The 27,539-nt window shown below is 41.5% G+C and overlaps 1 protein-coding gene across 2 annotated transcripts in view; it reads right to left on the bottom strand.

Annotated features, from left to right (window-relative positions):
* Positions 1–27,539, bottom strand: part of WWC1 (WW and C2 domain containing 1) — a 75,280-nt gene that overhangs the window by 6,753 nt on the left and 40,988 nt on the right. The window contains exons 2-16 of one of the 2 annotated variants that reach the window (XM_072873323.1): positions 27,142–27,242; positions 25,767–25,843; positions 24,748–24,827; positions 23,689–23,818; positions 22,979–23,125; positions 21,852–21,925; positions 16,341–16,583; positions 14,765–14,854; positions 12,078–12,616; positions 7,759–7,867; positions 5,890–5,970; positions 4,861–4,947; positions 2,380–2,572; positions 847–999; positions 139–239 (exon numbers count right to left, since the gene is read on the bottom strand). In XM_072873323.1, coding sequence (XP_072729424.1) covers positions 139–239; positions 847–999; positions 2,380–2,572; positions 4,861–4,947; positions 5,890–5,970; positions 7,759–7,867; positions 12,078–12,616; positions 14,765–14,854; positions 16,341–16,583; positions 21,852–21,925; positions 22,979–23,125; positions 23,689–23,818; positions 24,748–24,797 — 1,997 coding nt within the window. In that variant the 5' untranslated portion in view covers positions 24,798–24,827; positions 25,767–25,843; positions 27,142–27,242. The remainder of the gene's footprint in view (positions 1–138; positions 240–846; positions 1,000–2,379; positions 2,573–4,860; positions 4,948–5,889; positions 5,971–7,758; positions 7,868–12,077; positions 12,617–14,764; positions 14,855–16,340; positions 16,584–21,851; positions 21,926–22,978; positions 23,126–23,688; positions 23,819–24,747; positions 24,828–25,766; positions 25,844–27,141; positions 27,243–27,539) is intronic. The other variant, XM_072873322.1, reaches the window with a different exon arrangement.

Genomic DNA, 27,539 nt, shown 5'->3' with positions numbered 1-27,539 from the left:
AGAACAGAAGAAACACGATTTTTCACCAAAACAGAAGCAGCCTCCCACAGCTCTGTATCATCTGCTTTTTTCTCTGCGCATGAATCCTCAAATGCTTTGATCATCCCACAATGCTAAGACGGTGGGAATGCTACCTACCAGCTCTCTCCAGTAGTTAAAGTGCTTCTGCTTTCCTCCAGTGTCTTCTCCACAGCTTCCAGTTCAACAGCTGTCTGCTCTAAGAGTGCTGAGACAGAGTCCTGAGGAGATCAAGAAGCTTCTTGTGAAGATACGACTCTCACAAACTGCAAAGTGCCCAGCCTTTCTGGTCAGAACAGCCCCAACCAGCTTTCCTCTGGTGGCAGGAGAGAGTCATAGTCTCTACACCCATGTTGTTCAAGCAACCTATTGCACATACAGTGCTCAGTCAAGCCTGTGTGAGCATACCAGGCCCACCTTCCCCAGCTACACTAGCATATGCACATATGCAGCTATAGGCTGAGCATATTGCATGCCATGCACGTGCAAAGGTAAGTCTGTATCTTGACTCATTCAGCAAGTCCATTGCAGCAAGGTGAACTGTCTAGTGGGAAGAAAGGCAAGAGCTCACACATCACTTACACCAGATCACATACCACATCCCTCAGCTTCGTGAGGAGCAGATTTCAGTAAGTATTTAGCCCAGGACAAGGGCGTATCTGTAATCAACATGTGAATTATTTTGCTGCACTTAATGACATTTTCAAGTTCTAAATATAAAGACAGCAGCCTTCACTTCTTGTCTATTGTAACAGTCCTTCAGCTACATAAACCCTCTCATTAATACTGTTTAGAAGAGATTTGTTTGATTTAAGCAGTTGTTCTTACTGTTTTTTCAGTGCAGGGTACTTCAGAGTGAATGTTTCCTTGTTTACTCTTCCTGTTTTGCTTCTGCAGATACTTATAACTGAGGAGGTTATACCAACGGGTTGATTTCTCTCCAGATCTACATATTTCAGCAAGGCTAATTTGTGCTCCACCCTATTGAGAGAAAAACCACAGTTTTAGTGTAATACCAAAATGAACCACTACCACACCAGTAAGAAGAAATGAGAGCAAAAATCCAGGACTACTTGACTTCGGCAAGTTTGACAAAAAGAAAAATTGCCCTGTTTATCCCGATTTCAACAGCGCTAGTAATGCTTTATGTTTAATTATTTTTAACATTGTCTAGAACTTCCAATCCAAGTAGCAAGTGCTTCACTACAGCTCCTGTGTACAAGAATCTAGAAGTATGAACAGTGCTACTGCAGCCAGGACAAATTACAGCCAGAGGCTTCAAAGAAAAAGAGAAAGGAACAGAAGATAAAGACTCCCTTTCAAGAAATCTGCAAGGCTGACAAAAATCACTACCTCAGACTGAGATGCTTTAGTTTTGAATATTCCATTCCTCTTCCTCTGCCTTCTCATTTTTTACTGCCTTATATTTAGTATACATCCTGACATATTCAAAACCAAAGTAAAACTAATTTGCAATTTATTTAATCCATGTCTGAGTGGACTCCATTGCACCAGCCCAGTCCAGCAGACTGCATGCTGAGCACACCTCCTGCAAGTTAGCGTGCCCTCAGCTGGAGCTCAGGTACTGTACGACTGTACACACTGCCAAAAGAGAAAAACCCCATTTGGAAAACAGATGCTTTCCTGAACCAAAGTGTGCTTTGCAAAGCAAGTGAAGGAAGAAATGCAGAAGCACCATAAAACATGTACCTCTCCAGCCAAGGGAGATGCTATGGAATACATGCAGGACAAGACATCAACTCTTCTGTAACTTAATGGTTGCTTATGTCCCAGCTCAACACACCCTACTCATGTTCTGGAGTACAATACTCCAGAAATAGTTCTATTAAAATCAACTTGCTCAGATAATACTGAACAACAAAAAAGCTCTTCTAACAATAGGGGGCAACTGGCTGGCAATACTAGCACTCAAAAAACTATACTAATATGGATTTTAATAGTGTAGATTAATAGCAGTTTTTTAAAAATCCTTTAGAGATCTTTAATATTCTGCCATGGCTTCCAAATTCCGGTAAGAAGTCCATTCTCAATTACATGACAACAAATGTTTCCAAAAGGAAGAAAAATAGGTAGGATTTCACATTAAATCATGAGAGAAGGAAAATCTAGTAGTCTGACAAAGTCACCAGTAGTTCTGTACAAAACATTTATCTAATAGATTTTTTTTTTTTTTTCCTGATCAAAATTGTTATTGCAAAGAACACTATCTGGGAGAGATCAGATAGCTAAGGATTATCGAGAAAACTTTCACAGAAATTGCCATACTTCAGAGTTTAAAATTTTGTCTAATTAAAAAGAGGAAACAAACACAAAGATATTAAAATAGAGATTAATACTAACCAAACATTCTTCAAGGTGAGACTTATCTACAGTGCAAACATCGACTCTTAAAGTCTTCTGGCGTAAAGCCAGGTAAGAGATCGAAACCCAAAATACTTCATTGTACACAAGATTGTCTGAAGCTTCCACCGGTCTTGTGCGAAACAAGCAGCTTGTGCTTTCTGAGCAGGGCAGGACAGCCACACGAATGTTCCTATTGAAAAAAGCGTTGCAATCAGTACTACCGTACAGGTTTGCAGTTCCCTCCATTGCAACAGCTCCATAAATCTGCAAGTGAAATTCATCCTAAGCACTGTGGACATTACTGTTGTATCCTATTCTTTGGAATATCAGTCAACTGAGAAAAAAGGAACATCTCATCACAACATCAGAGACATGAAGTGGCATGAATTGCTGTAGACTTCATCCTTCTGAATCTTGTAATTCATCATGGAATTATGTTTTACATGGTTGTTTACGTGTGTGCAACTTGTCATGCTGCTAACAGACCCTTTTGTAGGTAGAAACACCTACGCAAAAATGAATCAAATTTTTGTCAGCTTATTCAGCACACAGCTGCATTTAAAAAACTTGTGCCTAGAATGAGTCTAGTAGAAGCTGTACACACACAAGTCTATGGGGCTGGATGGGATCCACCCAAGGGTACGGAGGGAGCTGGCGGAAGTGCTCACCAAGCTGCTTTCTATCATTTATCAGCAGTCCTGGCTAACCAGGGAGGTCCCAGTTGACTGGAGGTTAGCAAATCTACAAGCATCTACAAGAAGGGCCGGAAGGAGGATCTGGGGAACTACAGGCCTGTTAGTCTGACCTGAGTGCCAGGGAAGGTTATGGAGCAGATCATCCCGAGTCCATCACACGGCACGTACAGGACAACCAGGTGATCAGGCATGGGTTTATGAAAGGCAGGTCCTGCTTAACCAACCTGATCTCCTTCTATGACAAGGTGACCTGCTTAGTGGATGAGGGAAAGGCTGTGGATGTTGTCTACCTCGACTTTAATAAAGCCTTTGACACTGTTTCCCACGGCATTCTCCTGGAGAAACTGGCTGCTCATGGCTTGGACAGGCATATGCTTCGCTGGGTAAAAAACTGGCTGGATGGCCGGGCCCAAAGAGTTGTGGTGAATGGAATTAAAGCCAGCTGGCAGCTGGTCACAAGTGGTGTTCCCCAGGGCTCAGTACTGGGGCCAGTTCTGTTTAATATCTTGATCAATGATCTGGACAAGGGGATCAAGTGCACCCTCAGTAAGTTTGCAGACAACACCAAGCAGGGCGGGAGTGTTGATCTGCTTGAGGGTAGGAAGGCTCTACAGAGGGATCTGGACAGGCTGGATCCATGGGCCAAGGCCAATTGTATGAGGTTCAAGAAGGCCACCTGGGTTCTACACTTGGGTCACAACAACCCCATGCAATACTACAGACTTGGGGAAGAGTGGCTGGAAAGCTGCCCGGTGGAAAAGGACCTGGGGGTGTTGGTCAATAGCCAGCTGAATATGAGATGGCAGTGTGCCCAGGTGGCCAAGGCGGCCAACAGCATCCTGGCTTGTATCAGGAATAGTGTGGCCAGCAGGACTAGAGAAGAGATCGTCCCCCTGTACTTGGAACTAGTGAGGCCGCACCTCAAATACTGTGTTTGGTTTTGGGCCCCTCACTACAAGAGAGACATTGACGTGCTGGAGCGAGTCCAAAGAAGGGCAATGAAGCTGGTGAAGGGTCTAGAGCACAAGCCTTATGAGGAGCGGCTGAGGGAACTGGGGTTGTTTAGCCTGGAGAAAAGGAGGCTCAGGAGAGACCTTATTGCTCTCTACAACTACCTGAAAGGAGGTTGTAGTGAGGTGGGGGTCGGTCTCTTCTCCCAGGTAACAAGCCATAGGACAAGAGGAAATGGCCTCAAGTTGCGCCAGGGGAGGTTTAGGTTGGATATTAGGAAAAATTTCTTCACCAGAAGGGTTGTCAAGCATTGGAACAGGCTGCTCAGGGAAGTGGTTAAGTCACCATCCCTGAAGGTATTTAAAAGACGTGTAGATGTGGTGTTTAGGGACATGGTTTAGTGGTGGACTTGGCAGTGCTAGGTTAAGGGTTGGACTTAATGATCTTAAACATCTTTTCCAACCTAAATGATTCTATGATTTCCGCTCACATGCATCTGTGCAGGCGTCCAAGGATGAGTTCTGTAGCAGAACAAACACCCCCTCTCCACTCGATGCAGTTGCTCTGGGCACTGCTACAGTTAAGAACCTTGCTGGCCAGTGCTAATTCCAGGCAAGTCTTTTCCTAGCAAATACAGACCTTTGAGGAAAAAACTGCGTCTTATTTCAGTTTGTGGGTTTATTAGTTCATAAATGCTGCTACACATAACAAAGTGTAGAAACATTTCAGAAAAGGTAAATTTTTAAGTGTGAAAAACCAAAACCCAATATCTGTTTAATTCCCACGGGACTCTCATACAAATACTTCAAGTGTGTTTATTTCACCCACTTACACTTTTTGATCTTGTTGTAACAGCAGTGCTGGAACATTACTCAGCTGGATGACCAGTATCGCAAATTGTTTATTTTTGTCATCATATCTGAGTTGGAAAGACACAAAAAAGCATTATTATTAGAGAAGTCTGCCTTGGACTCCATGAATGAGTATTCCACTTGTTTCATTAACACAATCAAACAACATCAAAAATGTACAAACAAGACAAAACTATAATGGGACCATGGCTTGCTTTAAACAAGTTAAACAAGTTTAAAACAAAACCAGTTTCATATTACATGAAGTTTTGCTACCAGAACATCCAGAATTTAGAACAGTCCAGAACATCCAGAACTCAGAAATTCAGATACAATGGACTACAGATTTGACCTAACACACATTGCTTTTCCTGGGGTCTAGCTAAATTGCTGTATTGTAACTAAAACCTTTTGAAAGGCCTTATATAATGACTGTAATATAAAAAAGTTATAAGTAGAAATACTTGAAGTACAACAGTGAAGATGTTATGGGTAACCATTGTTTTACCGTTGATGGCCATGACAAGAGAGTTTTGTGCTACTTATTTTTCCTCAAATCATAAATAATCTTCCACTAAGTCATTTAAGGAAGATACCTCTGTGCCTACCTTCCTATACCTTACCCACTACTTGTGGATTCAGGTTTGGTCAAAGATTGCGATTGCCATTTACTCTCAGCAGTTTTTCCCCCACAAGCTGCATGCTAAAGGAGACTGCAAGCCAGCAAAAGGCTTTCTCCAGCCCAGCACTGTCAGTGCTCCCATTGCTAGTTTGCACCCTCATACCACGCTATCACCAGCTGATTTCCATTGACATGAAAGAGGATAACTGGGCCAAGGACCTCCTAGAGTCGAGTGTAATTCTCAATTACACTACAAAGAAGGCATTAGTTAGTTAATCCTAATAGGACAGGATAAACAGGATAAGAAAACAGAAAGCACTATCTTTTAAATCCCATACATAATTCTTGCCATTTGAAGGAAAATCCAATAAAAATGTCTAGTGCTTACCTCATTGCAATTTGCACTTTAGCTGTTCCAACTGCTTCTGTGTCATCACTGTCAAACACCATCACTTCTGATGCACATGGTCTGAAAGAAATCAAAGACAATTAAGGACTTGATTTCCCTCTTACTGAAGTGCTAGCATTTAGGTGATACAAGATCTTTTGCCTTCCATTCAGGGGTTGGGTATATGGATTTTGTAAAATTAGCAGCTAAAAGAAAGCCCATTTAAGAAGTAAGTGCAATCATCCTTAGAGGTATGTATTACAGTGCTTATCAGCAGAAAGTCATATGCCTTACCCCTTCGCTGCCAAAAAAAGCCACACAAAAGACTGTGAAAAAATAAGGCAGTGAGGGATTTTTAAAGGGTTCCCTTGACTGGATTTTAGTAAAGACAGCTGACTGCCCAACAACAGAAATAAGACTTAACAACTGCAATCCTGTCCTGCATCATGACAGCAAAAATTCTCGTTTGATTAGGTTTAAGTAATTCCTTTGTTTCTTTAAGAAAACAAACTTCCCTAAGCACATCAAAAGTGACAGAGTACACTGACTGGTCTTCCTTGAAACATCTACCTGCATAATTTTTCTCCCAATGTACTCCTCCTCCAATGTTTTATGCACTGAAAGTCCCCAAAACCACATTCATTGTCTAATTGACTCAGAGGCTATGCTGTAGCACATTAAAACAGGATTAGCATTCTTCTCTTCCAAGTATTTTCCATATTACTTAGCACTCTCTTGTATTTCATTACATTTCAGCTGCAGAGGGCAAATGTATTGATCATCCTACCCTCATCATTTATTATAGGCATCAAAATTACAGTCATTACAAAGGCTGGTAAGTCAACAACCCAAAGAACATTAAGTAACATCAGCTGTGTGAGTGCGTGTGGGATGCCTTCTGTAATTGTCACACATTATCCCTCCTCCCCTCTCTGCAGAGCTCCCTGTCCTGTTGATGGGACACAGGGGCCCTAAGACACCCAACGGTCTAACTGCCTGGCTTGCGCCCGTGAGGTCTACTTTACAGAAGCATTGCACATTCTTGTCAAAGTGAATTGTGCTGTAAACACAAAAAATTACTCATTTATCTGGAGAATTAATGAAAATAATGAATGAATGGGGGGAATACGAGATGAGCAATTTTTCACCTCTACAGTTGCATCTTGCAACAAATTACCCCACAATTCATCTCAATGCCAGTAAAATAGTAAGAAAATCCATGTTAGATGCAGCCAAACCAGGTATCAATAAGATCAGTACCTTCCAGTGAACTTTTTGTCAAACCACCCCACAAAGCCCTAGCAAGCAGTAAGGGAGGTCCAGAAACCCAGCAAGAGCAGTGACGCCCAGCTCCAGCTATAAGCTATGCACTTAGGGGGAGAATTCCAGCAGAAATCACATACTGGATCCAAGCACTCGGGAACTGCATCACAGCATGTACACATCCATGAGGCAGTTCAAGGTGCTTCTGCTATCTTCCTTAAACATCCCAAAGTCCTCTCATGCTGACTGAGGGCTGTCATTGACACCAGAATGGCTCACTGACAGGAGGGGAACTTTACACCTGCCAGATGGCTCCGCCACCCCCATCAAGGCAGCAGTCATAGCTTACCAGCACCTTCACAAACAGACCAGCTGTTCAAACAGTTCTCTGTGAGCTTGCTTTCAGCTACTTCTATTATGGGAAGCATGGGTCACTGATAATCAAATTCATCCTGCTCATAGTTTTTTCAGAAGTATTAAGAAATCTGAGATTGAGAACTTTAGCCATCAATTTACAAGAAAGATCACAACCAGCATTATTCCAGCTCACTCCTGTGTGCAAAGCTGAGTCATTGGCTTCTTCCTAGAGAGAGATCTGATGTCTACCTTTGTACAGACGCCTCATATACCCCGCTATCTCCAGCAACAGATTCATCAGACACTGCAGCTGACACACCCGCCACCTTCAGTGCCGTCCCTCCAGCTGTATTTATACCTATCAGAAAAGCACAGAGGAAAATCAAAAACAGGTGTTAATGAAAACGAACTGTCTGGATCAGGAGCAGCTTTTATCTTATCCTCCCCTTGAATTGCATTTTTTCCCCACCAAAGTATTGTTAAGCAACAGCACGTTTCTGAAGACAGAGAGGACACAGGTAGGGCGGGCTGTGCTCAACACCCACTGTCAACTTAGTGCTTCAGGAACGTGCCGCTGGACTGCCCTGGAGAACAAAAAGCCCCTGGACAACCAGAGGAACAGCCTATGTGGTAGAGGTGAGAGCAGGGCTTCATTGCACAGTCAATGCCCATTTAGGGCAGAACTAGGCAGAACTTGGGTTCTGCAGTAGCGTACTCACAGGCTGAGGTTACACACTGGTGGTGCCGAGTGCATTACAACTGGCTACCCCTGGCACCTCTATGGGTGCAGGTCCTCGCAGGCAATGTGAGGAGAGGCTTTCAAAGCATCTGAAGGGCAGAGAGGTACCCATGACAAGATGGGCAACGTGCAGAAGAAGCAGAAGTTGTGAAGTTATAAATATAAACCAATAAAACAGCTTCTACTGCAAGTCACCCTTAAGCAGGCAGTAGGCCTTCTGGTCCTAGCTACCCCAGAGAGCAGCAGCAAGGCAAACACTACTGACCAAGCTCTGGCCAAGTATGGATTATGCTGAGGGGTATATCCCACCTGGAGAGCTAAACCAAAAGTTTAGCTTCAAGGAGGGGAAACAGCAAAAAACCACCACCCACCTACCCCTGAACCCAAAAGGTTAGTGTACACAGGACAGAAGATGGGTCCAGAAAGACCAGGTTAACTGGCTAAATATGGAAAGAAAGAGATTACAGGATTCAAAGTAGCAGCCACATGCAGGAATGCAGGGAAAAGGCGATACGGAAGAGAAACCGAGGAAGTTGAAGCAAGGAGTTTTGCACAGAGGTGCTACCTCACTTGGATTTCTTGTGCTACAAAACAGGGAGATATGCCCTGGAAACTTCTGCAAATTCTGTACCTTTTCACTTGAGCCATCACATTTCTGTAGAGATACACTTGAGCTGAGAGTCTGGAGAACTCTGTCTGCCAAGGTGGCTAATGAGGGCTGGGACATACCCAGCCCTGAGTTCTCCCTCTCTGGCAGGGCTTTGGGGCACCTACTCGAAGGGCGAGGAGGTGCCACATTGTCACATTGGGAGCAGCTGTAACCCCACAGCAGAAGTGTGGCAATGCGCTTCTCTCCAAGGGGCTTTCATCTTTCAGAAGTGGTCCCTCTTTCCTGTAGCCTTAGGAAAGCACACGCCCCCAAACCAATATATGGTTTCCATCCCATATTTTCTTTATTACAAAGCAGTTTTTGGGGTTTTTTGCACAGTCTCAAAGCCACTTAAAGAATTAAAAACAGGTTTGAAAAAACACTGGTGCAAAAAGTGTGCAAGGTCAACATAGGGTTATGGAATAATATAAAGACTTGTTCTACAATCAACAGTAGAGGGTGCTACAGGTAACACCAATATACTGAGTGCACATGTGGAATTTCCGCCCATTTATCCATGTACTTTTTGACACCACCACTGAATGGTATTTTTCATCTTGGTACTCCCATGGAACTGTTGGACAGAAATAAATGTCCAGACCTTTTCCCCATAGGCCAAACCACATGAATAAAAGTTAGCATCTGTAACACAATATATCAGTCATTAACTGAAACAAATGGATGCATGTAATGCTGGCATTCACAGTTTAATCCTTCCTCCCTCCTGCTGCGTGCCAGGGCCTGGCCCCTGCTGCACTCCACATACTCTGGGCAATGCTGGAGGTATGTGGGCTGGGTCAAAACTATGTCTCTTCTTTCCTTAGTGCTGCTTTGTACCCCCCATTCCATGGTTTTAACATGAAAATAATTTCCTCCTCACTGGCTGGCTTTCTAAATCAAGTTTGAGTTTTACGCACTGCTCCCAGAAACGGCACTTTGTGAATCCCTCTGCATGAGGCTTCCTCACCAGGACAGACACCACAGGTAAGACTCCAGCAGGCTCAACCTTTTTTTCTCCTTCAAATGCCAATACCATTTAGTCATTTAAACCCAGAAAGTCTTCATTTTTGACCACTTCACCCGAGCACCTCGCGGCCAAGCGGTTACAATGCAGAGAGTGCACAAAACCCAGCAACGAAGTGGGTATCTGGTTGTACAGCGGAATGCTAAAGTGTAAACCCGAATAAAGATGAATGGGTTCCTTGAAAAGGATTCACCACGCAGCCATCCTTTTCCTTACTTTTTTTTGCAAAGGACTTGGAAACTCAGCCCTGCAAGTATTACACACACACTGAACCTGTAACTTTTTCATGTGGCTAATTAACACAACATTTGGATTTTCTGTTTTAAGTCTCTAAAGAGGTATCACACTATAAAAAGTTTATGGAACAGTTCAGAAATGACTCAACTCACTTCTATATTTCTAACTAGGCAGATAGTACTTCCTACTTTTTTTCACTTTTTGTTCCACTCATATCAAGAATTTAAGGTTTGCTCTTCGCTTCCTGCCATTTCCCCTTCCATGGGCTCTCCTAGACACACTGTGACAAGGCCTTGAAGAACCATGTCATGCACTGTCCTCACATCTGCGCCATTTCCTCAGAGACTGCCAGACTCTGCCAGATTCCAGGTTTTGCTATTAGATTCACCTATATCGCTCAGATATTACTCAGGTAAGAGAGGAAACCTTATTTCAGCCTCAAAGGTAGCAGGGACATTTTCTAACAGAAACAAAAAGCAAATCCCTCAGATATATACTATTCAGCTCTACTTACAGGAACACGTGAGCATGCTTTGCCCATGAGGCCAAGTACTGACCACCCCAGATCCAGCCACCGTGTTCCGGGTGTTACACTGAACCCCCCACAAAATGCCTGAGGAGTAAAATCTCATCTCATTATTGCCCTGAAATAAACTACTTATGGTGATTATTTTGTCTGCTGACTGGCTAACAGTACTAATCACTTAATCTGCTTAACACCTGAGCTTTCACTTCAACAGCCTTGACAAATCTTGAAGAGCTAAAAAGGTTAAAACTAATCAGTGCCCAGTTCTAATAAGAATAATTACTGTTTCCTACTCAAATGCATAATACCTCTTGCTTGTAGGAAAGTGGTAGCTCAAAGGGGAAGAACTGCACTCATGTCTTTTATTGTATTTTGAATAGTATCAGCCTTCCTAATGCAGAAGGCAGTGATAACATGGTGCTAGTTCCCTTTATTCACATAGGCTGTTTTATAATCCTATGAAAAACAGAAACAAACTGCACTGCTGGTTCATACGACTACAGCTTGCAAGTTTATATTGCCTTTAAAGCTGCTCTTCACTGCAGTTACAAACCCAGTCATTTCACTAATCTCCACTGGATTTAACCCAACTCCAGTCGCAAGGCTTCAGACAGGCCCTAGCACGAGTGCCCTGACTGCTGCCTACTGCTTTCCATCCACTTCAGCAGGGCCATCATTCTAAAAAGGGATGAACCCTTCCCACCCACCAATAAGCCATATGCATGTATGAGAACATCCACTATCTCTAAATGTCTTATTTTATCATGCTCACAATCTAAACACGTTTTTGTTGCTAAGAGACCATCCCCCTCAAACCAGCAGAAATTCAAGTACAGCCTTGACATGTCTGCTCAGCTGAAGTTAATAAATTCATTGCCACTAATTTACTGGGAAACAGAGCAAGATGTTGTGTATGCTGAGGTGGCAGAGAATGATTTTTATTATCATTTGTTAACTATTAAACTAAATGCCTTTCCCAGTCTTCCTCAAAAGCTTGGCCAAAAAGTTTGTGTCAATATGGCATTATGTGCCTCCCAGTGTCAGATCCAAAACACTAGACGACATTCTGAGTAGTTAAGTGCCAAATTAAACCAGGCATCCCACCACAGCCACTTATATTTGCACATGAAATCCCTGTAATTTGTGTACACATGCATATAAGTACACTAAAAACACACCTAGACACAGCCTTCTGCAAGACTCATCAGATCAGCAGTACTTTTTGTGTACAAATTAAAATAACAACCCTTTCTCCCAAGCAAGGTAGAACACACATTTCAACACGAAGATATCAAGATGACTGACAGCTTTTGAAATACTTGCTTCTCAATGCTTTATAAACTACATTAAAAATAAATGCATGCATGTGCATGCAAATAGTTTGTTACCATACCTTGACCTAGATGTTTATCTCCTGCTCTAGGCTCTTCCAGTCTACAGTTGCCACTCCCAGTGTTTAGGGTGAGTTCTGAGAGATTTGTACTTAACTCTGCATCATCAAAATTCATATGGCTTGAAAAGGCATCACCAGTTAAGAGTGGGTCTATCACCAGTGGAGAGCAAGGTGGAGACGGAGAGGAGAGAGATGACCTTGGAGATAGTGATGTCATGGATTTTGGAGTACCAGACAATGATTTCAGAGCCTGTATACGACTGGTGGTATCTGCTTTGTGAGTTTTCGCTACTTCGTTTTCGTGAATAGTGGTGATACAGCCTGATGGTCTAAATCCAGTGGCTCCTTCTAAGAGCAAATCAAGCTTGTTTTGATAGTCCGAGTCCAATTGCTCCAACTGCTCCAGGTGCTCGTAGTAGAGATCAGTGATGCTGGCTGAGGTGGATGAGTCCTGGCTGGAGGTGCCAAGAGATCCTCTGCTAGATGCAAGAGAACCAGGGCTGCTGCTCGAGGAGAGGGAAAGCATGCTGGTGGAGAGACTGAAGGAAACAAGTCAGAAAACCATTATACTGTATCTCCTGATTTCTCAGGGAAACACTGCAAATGTCACCAGATCTCCAAGCCCACATGGTACATTTTGCTTTGTTAGCTCAGGCCATATGCATTAGTCCCCACAACAATCCAGAACCACATTCTACTCAGTGGAAAAGTTGGATCACTTTTCAATAAAAATAATACAGTTCATACACATTTTTCTACTCACCATATCAACCTCATAAGAGTCCTTGTTTAGGCAAAACAACTCTAATGAATAGTCTTGAATCAATTAAAATTAGCGACAACATTCTCCTCCCGCATCTGTCTGGAAAAAGTCTATAGTTCCTGTTAATCTCCAAAGCAGTCCACAAAAACCAACAAGGCCCATGCAAGAAGATGAAGTTATCGCAACCAACTGTCTGTCCATATGGAAATTTTCTTCCACTTGCCTCAATCTTGGACCCCCAGCCAAAAGGCAGTATCACAGATGCCTGGAGCTGGCCCTCAGAGATCACAAAAGCCAGCAGTTACCGAAAACTGGCAGGATTTACCTGCGTGAAAGACTGCTACATGGAATCCAGGACCAGGAGAGCAAGTTGGGCCTGGGCTGTGAAATCAGTTCACACAAATTATTTATCCCTAGAGATCTAGTTTCAGAACATAACTGACAGCAAAATTAATTTTAAACAGGTGCTGAATAGAAGTCTGTTCAGATGAGAAAGCCCAGACACCACAGCACACTGTTTTCTGCTCAGAAGACCCAACAAATCCTCCAGTACTGACTACAACTTATACCATCCCTAGAAATTCCATTTAAACCAACACTCCTGCTCCAGATATTAAATACCTTGCTTGTTACTGACTGTTTAAAGACTCTTAACCCTCACTTCAGATATTGATTAGCTAATAGAAATTGAAAAATTTCTGCGTATGTATAAGTGGCTTAAGTTGCCCCACTGAAAAACAGTGAGGATGTTAATAAGCCTAATAATACCTTATTAATTATTTATGGAGTAAAAACTAGAAGCTGCATTCGTATAATTATGCCCATGACCTTATGCAAAAAAGGCAAGTATGCAGAATTTAGTATAATTTTGGCACAAAATGTCTTCTGCATTTGTATGACAGATGTGCACTGCATCACGTTTGTTCAAAAAAGCTTTTGGGTGAAACATAACTGAAACATGATAAATGTTTTTGTATTTTGGCAGTATATATAGATCTGGTGAGGACTAATACATTTACTGCTTTTCAGTGTATTTCACTGTCAAAAGGGAGGTGTTTTTAATTACTCTTTTTCCCTACCAACAAACTGGGCTCAACTTCATTTTGTGCATACCTTTGCATGCCAGACATTTTGCATTGTGGGGTTAATAACAAATGCTTATTCTTATGAAGGAGCATGCCAAGAACACTGGGCACATAGTTAGGAAGAAATTAGTTTCACATGCTTGTTGGTCACCTCAAAAGATCCCTAATCAGCTAGATGAAATGAAAATGTGATGCATTTCCACTGCATAAGAGCATCCCAGATAGCTATTCTCCATGGTGGCTTATTTACATGTCAGTCTTGCATTATGACATCTTTCCAGTCTTTTCGGTGTCATCTTCACAAAATGAAACAGAATCCAAGTAGAGCAGAAGCTACAAACAGAGTAAATTCAGTACACACTGATAGGAAAAACCTCAACCAAACAAAACCCCCATGAAACTCTCTTCCTAATAAAAAAGATAAAAACATAGTTTTAGCTAATGATGATTTGGCCTTACTGCCTGCAGTCATGTATTTGTCTGGAAACAGTAATCCTGTGCTCTTCCAGAACTAAGTAATTCAAACATTAGTAAAAAAATCTCAGCTATCCTTAGTCACCTAAATGTTACATATCAAACTAGAAGGGATTGCGGAAACTCCTTCTGTTGTCAGACAGAGGCACCACCACAGGGTTATTTATACCATTCTAAAGCACCCATCTAAACTGAGTGGGATGTATAATCCTCGAGGCTTCTCTTTCCATTGACTACACAGGGGTCTTAGGTCACTACTATAACTGAAAGGCCTTTTAGACCTCTCAGTTGGGAGATGAAATTGTTAGCAGAGAAAGGCAGTTACACCATGTGCAGTTAAAGCACCTCTGTAAAAGGTTACGTACCTTTTCAGCTGAGTGTGCAACATCGCAACTAATCGTGTTGTTTCTTCCAGTTCTCGGACTAGCTGATTTCTTTTGCTATTCAACTTCAATCTAGGAGAAGGTAGAAGAAAAAGATGAGCTAAAGCAGCATTTACTATTTAAAATGAGAAGTAAAGGAAAATTCTGTTTTTTTCTATGAAATCCTACAAAAGTTAGTAAGAATACATGGTATAAAGTGGGACAGAATTTGGTCAAGATGCGTAGGTGTTTACTAACTTTGAATACTCTTACAATGTGGAACTCAACCCTGAAAACATTCACAACAGGGAAAATAATTACAGCTGGTACTATAAAAGTTAATGGTTCTAGGATCAGGCCTCAAGAAAAGTCTGGCAGATTTTGCTTGCTATACACTATTGCATTCTTATACTTACTATGCTAATAAAGGTGTAAATGCTTTCATTTGCTTTCAGTAAGACCCATGGATGACTAAGGTTTACGTGATTTAGTTATTAACCATCTCATCACGACTTTACATGAATTATGGACTTCAGCAACATCTCAGTTTTATTTCACATCTGAATTGGTTTGAGACACAAACATGTGCACTTGGGTGCTCATTCTCTAACTCAACAGGCCTCCAGACAAGAAATCCTTCTCCAGAAGCATGCTATGTCTTTGGCACACTAGAACAGGACCATATTCCTGAAGATCACAAATGAAAGTGTTCATCTTACAGCAAGACCAGAAACATTTGTCGAACCACAGATATTTCAGGCTGGTGAAGTCCTGCAGCTGAAACATCTGAGATGCCTACAATTTTTCCAGCATGATAAAACCATGAAAAGACTATGTAGGAAACTGGTGTAGTCTGGACACTGAGCATGTAGAAGAAATGAAAATACAGAGCCACAGAGAGTGAATGCAACACACCTATTCCATATATATTCAAGAGACTGCAGCTAAAAGTGACATTGCCATAGCCACCCACATTAATACATCCGGATTGTAAAGCACTTGTAGGCAATGCCTAATGCAGTATTCATCCTCACTGTACATTCCCATGAGATCTCCCCTGCAACACAAGTAAAATTAGGGAGGATAGTTGGCATTTTTTTCAGCTAGTTCAGATTCAGAGGATATTCCATGCAACTCCCACAGCGCTGCCAAATACCAGTTCCTACAGGAATCACATACAAGGATGCTCAGAACAAACAACAAATTTTAAAAATTTAAAATTCCATCTGTTGACATTTACCAAGCTCCAGACTGCACAGCAACTGTAGAAGCTGCTGCGAGGAGCTGGCTGCATACAGAAACATTATAGTACACTAACATTATACTGGGCTATTTTGAGCATTCCTTACATTCTCATAGAGGATCCATTTGAAGGAACAACCACTTTTCCCCACTTGGGGAGTAAGACTTGTAGGCGGTTTCTTTTGGGAGATGATTTCAGAAACCTTGTAAGTAGAAACAGTCTCCTTGGAAATCTGAGGGCACACTGCTATCAGCATTCAGCCAGGGGATGTTGCTGCTCGCTCCTGATTACCTCTTGTCCAACAAAGCAAGCTTTGTCCTATGCCCAGTAACCTACCTCTCAGTTAGAGCTTTGCTCTGAGTGTCTCTAGCAGCCTGAAGGTCTTCTTCTAGGCGCCTTCTCTCCATCTCCAGTCTCTCCACCTCTCCTCGAGTCCATTTTCTGGGGCTAATAAATCGCATTTCTTTTAAGAGCTCCTCCTTCTCATTAATCAATATTAGACGATCCCGCTCAGAGTCCAGCACACCAGGCCAGGCCTCGCTGTCAAGCTTAGCCAGTTGTATTTTCAGGTTTGCTATTCTGCAGCAAAAAGAAAGCAGTTATTCCATGAGGAGCGTCTGATCTACTGCTCCACAGACACACAAACGTGAACTATAACCAACCACATCTTCCACTGCCCTGAAGAAGGCTCTCAGCTCAGGGACAACTACCCTCACCCTCATGCCCTCCTTACCAGGGCGCTGTCAAGTGATGGCACTGCGGGAGGTTGACATGCAGAATGGGATTTTAACTCAGGTTTGCTCCCAATGGTAGGCTAAGTCTCTAGCTAACCTGCAGTGTCCACCAGTCAGGGAATAGTATAACAGAAATTCTGGATCTCAAAAAAAGCTGTCAGATATACTACAGGGTGTTTCATATGCCTTACAGCTAATGACCTCACAGTACTTGGTGTGGAGAGTATCATGCGGTAAATATCTGATCTTTAATCAGTTTTATGGAAAAGAACTGTATACTCTCTGTATACAATTCAGATAGGCTGATAAAGATCAGTGGTTACTCAAAAGTTTAGAAACTAATTTTGTCTTTACAATGAGGAAGTTAATCATATGCATGCTGCTATTGGAAGAATCCAACTATTGACTCAACACTAAGCATTTCAGACACATTAAAGAGCTAGGCTACTTCAGGTGCAACATGCACCTGGGCATGTGAAGAGTCAAAGAGGCAATATGATCCTACCTAAATCCAGAGCCACTTATTTGCATGAAATTCAAAGTCTATTTTCATTAGATAATCATTCCAGTTTAAAGTCTGTATCACTAATCCTTCAGTACCATACCACACGATCTCAGGCAGGAAGATGATTACTAAAAGCAACAGCAATACAGATCTAGAATTTAGCAAGAGCTTTGCTTGACAGCAGAGAATAGCACAGCTCGTGGTAGGTAAGGAGGCTGCTTACTCCAACTGTCTGCCCATTCCCAATTTCCCAAGTATCTGAACTGCTCATCAGTTAGCTCCACAAATGATCAACTTTGCAATGCAACATACAGAGGGAAGCAAAAAACCAGCAGCAGGCCAGAATACAGAACTAAGGGCAGTAATGTCAGTCTTCCCAAACGAAGCTGTCTCCTTTGGACTCATTGACCTACAATTCTTCATGACCCGATGGGGTGATCATGGTAGTTTGGTGAGAAACAACAGTACAGCTAAAGTTGAATAAGAGTTACCAAGGAAGTTACCATTTCTGGAACTTGCACGTCCAAAAATGATAGAGTGGGGAGCAGGGAAAGGGGAGGGCAGAATGGGCTGGGGTGGAGAAATTACAAAAGCTTAGCCGGCGAACAAGGAGAAAAAGTTTCTTGCAATATAAGGCAAGATATTTGCAAAAACAATTCACTTGACTGAAGACCAGAGAGCCAGGGCATACATGCTCCTTCACGTGATTAACTCAGGTTAATCTCTCACTCAGGTTTAGTAAATACATAAGAAATAGAAGTGGAATGCTGTACGTGTAAAATGAAAGTCCAATATTCATCTCCCTTTGAAAAGGGCTTTGTGATCTGGTGACAGAATTACTGGACTTAAATTGGGCACAACATATAGTTGTGGGTACTAATCTGGATTCATCTCTTTCTAGAATTTGGTTTATGCTACAGAAGTGCACAGGATGGTGCACGCTTCCTCCAGCAAACCAGCACACATGCAGGCACAGAGCAAACTGAATGCCAACAAGCAAAAGCAAAGTATGTGCAGTAAGTAATAAGATGCAGATCTGAGCAGCAGCAGCTACACAACTGCTGAATGGCCTTGAAGAATAAAGCTTTGCCTTCCAAGCTCTGGAGGCCAAGAGGAACTGGAGCCCTAGGAGAGCCGGTGAAGGATTAGGCTCACACAAACTGACCTGCCTCCTCCATCACAGGAGATAGACTAGAGATCACCTTTCTGAAGAGAAGCCTCACTTTCTGTAAACCCATTTCCCACAGCAGGTTGCTTACTCTAATTAAAGTTCCATAATTGATAGATATTCAGCTCAACTATTTTTAGGTCTTCTTAGGAGCTGTTTTGTTTTTGAGTGGCTGATTAAGTGCAACACTGTGCTCCAATGAAGAATTAACAGGGGCATTAAATCATAATCCAAGAATTCCTCTGTGCATTTTGAAGGGATATGAGTTTAAGAGGATTGGTTGGCATTAATCTGATCACTTTTGGCATACATTTGCATGGATATGGCTTTTCCACTGGAATTTGTTCTCTATGCATTTCCAAGTCTAACAGCTTTGTTAAACTAACCTCAAGTTTTACCCTTTGTAAATGATCATTCTTTTTCCCCTTCTCAGTTAAAAGGAGGTTTATGTATTCTATTTTTCCAATAAAACAGCATCATTACAAAAGAAATGCTTTGCAGACTGTCTGGCATTTGTCTGAAAACTCCAGCCCTTCAGCATTCACTGACTGAGTCTGACCTATATCATTGCTGAGCCGTGCTAGGTTTGCATTGCAAAGAAACCAGCAATACTGGGCTCAGGCCACACAGTCTTTCTGAATGGCCACTAGCTTGCAAGGCTGAACAAAATACAGAACAGGAAGCTCAAGTTTTATTTAACTGTTTCCTTCTTACCTGGAAAAGGTAGTTAGATGATTTATTCATTGTCATATCAAGTCTCTTTTTTTTTTTTTTTACTGGGGAAGGTTGGTACTTATCTGTGATATAGGCATAACACGTAAAATTTTTAGTCTCTTTGGAGATTGTTCAGAGCACATGCATCTCCACAGAAGCGTACATTAAGATGTGCATCCACAACCAGTAATTAACAATCCTATATCAGATCAGCCTCTGTTCTTCAGAAAAAAAATCAAAGTGGGAGGTGTGGTCTAAAAACTGACCAGCCAAATACGCACCATTGTTGCAATGCTGCTAAATGTGACATTGAAATATTCCATCTCAGGAGATTATAAAGTATACTTTTAAAAGCCCAGTTACCACCAGTCACACAAAACCCAAGCTGAAAGTTTAACTGTTGAAGGAACTAAAACAGTGCACAAAGTGCAAGTGCTATACAACTAAGTTACCACTATACGTCTGAAATTGTACAACATAATTTAGTTGCATCTCTGATTACATTTATGCTGCAGTAGCTATCTCCGTGTTAAGATGTAGCACTGACATCTCTTTTGACATGATACTCATTATCAGTTTCCAAACCGATTAAGCTAAAGGTTTGTCACTGCTGTTGCCCTTTCTTCTTTTTTGCAGGTTTAAAGTTATCTGCTCTAGGGCTCTCATCTCACCGAGTCCTGGAAGAAAAGAACTTAGTGGTGGGTAAGGGAACATGCAGAATTGTACCCTGACAGTTCTGGCGTGGTGAAGTTCAGCAGGATATTCACCTACATCTGTGGCTTTAGTCTGGTCCACAACAATAATATAAAAAGTGTCTGCTACAGTTCACTTTCAAAAGCATCAGTCCTTTATAAATCTAGTAGTTCTAACCTAATTAATATGGGATCATCTTGATTTCAAGGCCTTAAGTTTTACCTTTCAGACAATGCAGAGCTAATAAGACAGATGCATTTCCACCATGTGGCTCCCTTCATAATACGTGCATGGGCAAAGTACTTGCTCTTCTATTGTGTTTTTGGAACATTTTAATATTGTGCCGTGGGGACAGGAAACACTTCTAACATCACAAGGAGGAATTTTCACAGGAGCAGAAGGTTCCTTGTGAGTCACTATATCCATAGTATTGTTCCAGCTTAAAACCAGCAAAGGTATTTGTTTCTGCAGCTCCTACTAAAGACTATGCCAAAACCACAGTGCTCTGATAGCTGGAGATCTTTTCATTTTAGCATCAGTTATTCATGCCTATTCAGACCCATCTTTCCTCATGATAATGTTATTTAAACTCTGAGAAAATCTATAGACAACCTAAGACAAACATGAGGTATCAAACCTTCTTTAACTGCAAGACAGTGTTGTATGCCCTTCATCATTACTTCAAATGAACTATTGTGCTGCCTTTATAAAGTTCTGTCTTTTTTTAAAGAGCATATTAATTATCTTCTGAGGTTTGTCATTATTCACTCGCCCCTCCTTGGAAAAGATACAGGCTAAAGTAAGAGTGCTCCACTTCAATCTGAAGACGCAAAGTCAGCGTGAATTAAATTGCAATCTTGAGCAAATCTTAAAAGTGAAGAGCAGTTTTAACACTGAAAAATTAACTACTCCACCTGGGGGGTTAATAATATTAATGTTGTTTTAAAAAGACACGGAAAGATTTGAATGTCAAGGTAGACGTTCATCTTGGATTGACAAAATAAACAGTTCTGATAAAATTGCTCCACCTAGGAAGAAAAGTGTGAGCTCATGTCAAAAAGCAGCTGGGCACACACAGTCTTTGACAACTGCCACAGATACAGATGAAATTTTATATCACTGAGAAACATGGCCTATTGATCATGCCACTATACTAAAATGAGAACATTAGGAGTAACCTCAGCCTTAAAGCTCTTATCTCTAACCAGAGACTGGACAAAAATCCTTCTCTTTGCATATATTGCAAGTACAGATTGTACCATGCAGCTGAAGTTTGTTTTTCTGGAATTGCAAAGTCCCTTTAGAGCAGTTAAAATTGAAATCACCACCACTGATGGTTACATCGCTGAACAAGGACTAGCCCAGCCAAAGTCTAAATACTGCCTGGTGGTTTTTCGTTTAACTGAGTATTTATCCATAAAAATAGAGGTACTTTCTAAACAGTTGAGTTAGCTATTACCTATTAAAAAAGTAAAGCCCAGAAAACTTTTGCCTAAATTAGCCTGCTAAATAGGTATGAAATTTTAAAATCTGTTCTTCATTCACCTCAGATCAGAGGGCAAGGGTGAAAACTTACATTCTTACAGATAAGCAGACAAGCTCTGAAATTGTAGTCATTGACCATATTTTGATATTTTAGGTGTTAACACAATATACTTTTCTCCTTATCTGACTTAAAGCCATGCAAACATTCATTTCATTTTGAATAAGGTAAGGAGATGCCTTGCAGTACAGTCTCCTTATTAGGAATGGGGAAGCATTGGCAACAGGCAGCAAAACCACTTATGTCCCCACAGGTGTGGCCAGACTGAATTCTTCATGTATTAGTCACTCCTTAGTAATTTCTAGGATGGTTATTTATTTATTGAATGATAACATTGGCCCAGAAAGCCTATTGCCTCACTTGCTCAAAAATTACCATGTTTATTTAGCAGTAACGCTGGGTTTCAATCTGAGTGGCACTTTTTCTAGTGAAATGTATCTTCAGAATAAGCTGTGTGACAGCCAAAAGGTACGACAGTCGAAAGAATTACCTTCTCTTTGCTTCTTCGTATTGAAGGCGTAATCTTACTTTCTCAGCCAACTGGTTATTGCTGCTGGTAATAAACTGAGACACAAAATATAAAATCAGCAACTTAGTAACTATTCCTCTTTTGATATTCCCTATTGAACTTGATGATGTTACAAGTTACACTTGCTCTTGTCAAACTCGTTTACTGGTTAAACCAATCACAGAATAGGAAAATATTGCCTTTGATTAAATTTTTCACGATTGCTTCAAATACTTAAAAACCCACAAGATTCAGAGGCTCTTTTGGGCCTAGTTTATCAGAAAAAGAAAATCTACCACATCTATGTCGGGCTTCTATTTTCATGCGCACAAAAATAGCTTTGTAATCTTTCTTCTTATATGCTGTTTGCAACCTTTAAGTGTTGTGTTGCATTTTGTTTTGGATGACATCTTGCTTTGGTTGTAAAGTCTTAAAGACAAAGGACATCCCATCATGCCCAAATCTGCAGAGCTTTAGTCACATGTGTGGCCCTGACTGAAAGTGGCTGCAAACGTTTAAGTAAAGGTTCACAGGAGAGGCCTCCATGATGTCCTGTGAGACACATGATGGTACCCACAGTGCTGATCGAGTCCTTGCTGAGGCTGGCACCAACCTGACAGTTATTATGTTGTTGCACAAGTGGGACTGAAGTACTACACATGTTTGATGGCATCAAAATATCTGCATATATGCCATCATTCTCACTCATAACATACCAAAAGCCAAATGCACTCTTAAGGGAAGAGTCCTCATTAGAACTTAGCCCATACTTAGCTGCTGAAAGTTTCTTGCCTAGTAGCATATCACGGCTATAAAGAGCTAAGGGAGTATTTGTATCACAAGAAGCTACCCCTACAGGCAAAATAAAACTTCCTTCCCTTTATTCCCACCTGGGTTGTTCTAATAGAGACAGTGTGGGGAAACAGCAGCTTGCCTTTAAAGATACATTAACACTGCACACAAAAATGAAGGTCACACTGAAGTTTAAACCAGGAGAAGGAATCGTTTCATAGATACTTGCCCATGCTTGGAAACTCGTGCTAAGGCACTACTACGTATAGTTCAGAGGAATGTCTCCACATGCACTTGGTTTCTGACGCATTACTCACATTTCCCGAAACATCCGTCTGGGAGCTGACATCCAGGTACTGCCGGGGTAACAAAGGGCTGGAGCTTTCCACGGACACGCTGCTGGCCCACAGGTCTGACTGGGATCCTCTGTCATTCACAAAGCTGTCTTTTAACCTGGCTAAGCTCTAAAACCATAAAGTCATGAGGTGAGCTCACTTCTGCTCAAAGTACCTCAGCAGCTACATAGCTTTAGCCTAAACTACATGATTATGATCTGACCATGTTTACTGTGTACACTCAGGCCCTGCAAACATAAGGTCAGGCATGGCTGCACTGCACCTCCCGCAGCACAAAGCAGCCACAGGCATTAGCACACTGTCTAGCGCAGACAGACAGGCTCTCTGCTGGAGATGGCAGACCAAGTGGGCCACAGTGTTTTCATGGCTTGTCCAGATCTGCTCTTTGACAGCAATACAGTCACACTGGTTCATTCTTGACCAATAAACGTTGAGACAAACACTCATCTCTAAGCAAGTGCTTACTGCTGTTAGTTGCTATATTTTATAGTTCTTATTTCCAGGATCTGAAGAACAAAAAGGCTGCAGTCCAACCACAATACAGAACTAATTTATGTTAATAAAAATCTTGATCACATATCTGAAATACAAAATACTTAAATTACTTCTCAGAAATTCAGTCTGATAGCAATGGTGACACAAAATACTATAAAGTCATCCTGTTTCAATACCTGAATGAGGTCTTGTTTTTCCTTCTCCCCTGATGTGATGGCCTTCTTGAGAGCTTTCATTTCACTTAAAATGGCTTGTGCCTCATCAAGTTTGTAGCCACCTTGAGTATCAGACATTTTCATGTCAATTCTGCATGGAAATTTTAAAAAAATACAGTAAGCTAACACTTTATAAAGTCCAGTTAATTTAATCATCCTAGATGCATGCATCTGGACATTAATTTTTAACAAAAACACACTCTGAAGTATAACAAAGACAACACAAGGAACAAAGAACCCCACTCATCACCACCTAAGTTACTCCACTCAGAAGTACATTAAGCTTCAGAACTCTCATTTGAGCCATATCATCTCTTTGACTCCTTAGGGAGGACAAAGATGCACACAAAACCCCCAAAACAATATGTTTGGGCAGATTGCTGCTAGTTACCTTGTTTCTAACCCAGAGAGGATCAACTTAGTCATCTATGAGAATTACCTTATTTTCAGTCATGATTTCAAAAACCAGGCACAGACCTCACATGCACAGATGTATTTGCTTGCACAACCTAATTACAAGCTGCCTCATCCTTCCCTCTTCTCAAAGGAATTCTACTGCAGTTGACGTTTATAATAAATAAGATATTAACCAGTGACATTACTTAAAACATGCCAGATGTATACTCATACAAAGGTAAGTACCTGAAACCTTTCCTCCCCTTACACTCCACCCCAAATTTTTCCTCAGTGCCCTAAAACAATAGCTCTTACAGTTAAGACAATAGGCTGTACTGTGTCATCCATATTGAGCAAAACAGAATACCATTTAACTGGTGAGAGCCTGGTTCAAAATCTTTTTGCCATGAAGTCAGTTCTGATGTGGTCAATCACATACAGGCATTGATTTGAGAGAACTACCCCCATGGCTGTGTACTGCTTTCAGTTGCATATGCCTAAAGATATCATCAGCAACATATTTCAGCTTACGTTATTTAGGCAGCTATTTATAAATGTAGAGGGGGATGCATTACAAGCCAGAGATGCTTTACACTGAAAACAAGATCTTGAGAACAAACTTACTTCTTCAGTGTTTGAAATCCATGCTCTTTGTACTGAAGCTCTTGCTTCATGTGAGCTACTTCTCTCTTGAGTTTATTAACCTGCAACAAGGTGTCACATTTTTAGAATGATAATTTATATGAATATTTAGGTAGAGCATTACCCATTCAATTCAAAACTTATTCAGTATAGACAGTACTCTAAACAAAGCTTCCAGATAATCAGTTCATCTCAACAGCAGCTAACAGCCCTGACTGCATCCTCACCAGGACATTATCACTGGCTAGGGATTTACCCAGTACCCAGATATTACACCACTTAATAAGGGGCTCAAGGGAAGTTCCAACCTCATAAGCAGAAAAGCTGAGAAAAATTCAAAAGAGACAGGAATGAAACACATGTTGATTTTACTCAGTAAAGTTTAAAACCTTCCCAGTCATTAAAAAAACCATTAAGCATCAGGACAGGAGTTATACTGCAGCAATAGAAGCCATCCTCCAAGATACCAAACTAAAAGGCCCCACTGCATGAGTAACACAGCAGGATGATAATACATATTGTAAATCCACTGACCCTACAGCTTGCTGTTTTATATTCCTCCACAGAGGCCAGACTGACCTACTTTACGTTAGTCCTTTCTTCTTCCCAAACTGAGCTCTGCATGAGAGCGCACACTGCTGCTGCTAACAACCCACACTAAGCCCAGGACAAAACAGCTGCCAGTCTCTGGAGAGAACTCACAGCGCTCCAGCGCTGCGGCACACCGAGGAGCCAGCACGCAGCTAAATACCCCACAGCGTATCTGTACAGCAGTATGTACTGGCAGCTTCCAAGGAAGTCTAAGGTCTAAGGGGAAAAAAAAAGCGTTTCAGACTCTTAAGACGGCAACGTTTTAGAATTCTGATAAATTATCTCCTAGATTAAGAATGGCAACATTAGCTCTTTCAACTGCTTTGGCATCTCCTTTCAGTATTTGCCATGAGGTTTGGAAATATCTGAAGATCACTCGTGGCAAGCAAAGGTCCGTTCATACTACTTACCCTGGATTTTGTAGTAGCAATCTCTGCTTTGAGGATCTCCGGGTCATACTTGGAACTTGATGATGAGCCAGAGAGCACTAGAACAAATACAACACCCAGTTTAGCAGCTCTACCTTCCTCCCTACTCTTCTACCAGCCCCACCACAAATCAAGACCTCCCATCACTCCTGCACACCCAGATCTCCACACATTGCTGGTGTAGGCCTTTTACCCATTTTCCAGATCTCTTCTCACCCCCCAAAGGCAGGGAAAGGCAACAGTACAGTCAAGTACTCCACAAAAAGCATATACTAAAGAGGCCAAAGCATGTCCTGCATCTCCAAAGTCTTGATTTGTTCCAGGTTGACACACTTAACTCAGACTCCCAAACACGTTCACTCCATTCAATAGTGTGGCTTCCTGCATTTCCAAAGGCATTTAACAGAACTGAAGGGACAAGCATTGCATAAAAGTTTACTTTTTTTTTTTAGACTTTCTCATTGAGTAGACAATCCACTGAATGTTTAGAAACAAAGAAGAGCAAAGAATGAGAAGAAACTGAAAAATGCGATGCCAGCCTTCTCACAGCCTTGAGGACATGACCAATCATACAATGTGGCACACCGGATTAAATCAATGTCCCATTAAGAGCAGAATTCTCTTCTCAGCAGTGGTTAAAACCCTTCTGCTTCAGAAGGTACAGAAGCTCCCCAACGTGCAGTGTTTTTAGAGGTAGCTGTAGGCAAGGGAGATGTTTTGATCCTTGCAGCCATCAGTTTATGCACTATAAAACATGGGAAAGCATTTCTAGTTCTTTCTGTTTGGTTGTATTTTTAAAGACAGATCACATCACGCCAATGTAATTCATGTTCACAGCAGTCTTAGTGTACTGCTCTGGTATACCAGTACTTAGGTAGAGCGCTCTTAAGAAAAGACTGAAAACTGTACTTCGGAGATGACAGACAGGACCCTAGCCAAATAAGAATTCTTCAGTTGACAGAAACTACTTAAACACTTTTTAACATCAGGCACAGGATTAGCCAGTGGAATTCACCACCATAAGATATTACTCGGCAAGAGTGAAGCAGGGGGAGGTCAGTCCATTGATGTGGCTATCAAGAACATAAAAAGTTTGCAATACTAAGGATTATTAAAAAAAAATTCTAGAAGACTTGCAGGAAATAAATCTTCCTCTGGACATTTTCCAGCTCCTAACTAGTGAACAATAAGGAGGAAATTTGGCCTTCTATAAATATTTCTGCACCAACTCTTGAAGCAACAGGTACTGATATTTCCTGTATGACAAAGAATATGGAGCACAAAACAATGTTCTTCATACACAGAGAGATAATCCACCAATGTTAGCTTTTACATGGCATAAAATACAGACCCTTACCTCCCCGAGACAGTCACTCAACTACCTGGGATGATATACTCCAAAAGGGCCTGGGAATGCTATCTGAGATGAGCCTTCTTGCCTTGTTTCTCTACTTTGGACTGGAGAATCAAGGAAAATACCATGTAACTTCATTTTTTCACATTGAGCCAACCACCACATTCTTTCACATTTGCTGAAGCCCATGCTAAAAATCTGCACACTGACTCCTGTGACTGAGCCAACCACAATAGTGTTTCATAATAATTATCCTTTACCAAATAGGTGCTAGGCAGCTATTGCTTTTGAGACAAACTGAGCAAATGCGGAGAGTGACACAGCATAACACATCCCAGTGCTCTACCAGAGGACCAGCTTCAAGCATTTTACTGTCCTAGTGGGTTCATGACTGAGAAAGT

Source organism: Ciconia boyciana, chromosome 9 (genome assembly GCF_034638445.1).
Source record: "Ciconia boyciana chromosome 9, ASM3463844v1, whole genome shotgun sequence".
NCBI classification, from domain to species: domain Eukaryota; kingdom Metazoa; phylum Chordata; class Aves; order Ciconiiformes; family Ciconiidae; genus Ciconia; species Ciconia boyciana.
The sequence above is the reverse complement of the archived record's forward strand: the minus strand, read 5'-3'. Positions and strand labels throughout refer to the sequence as shown.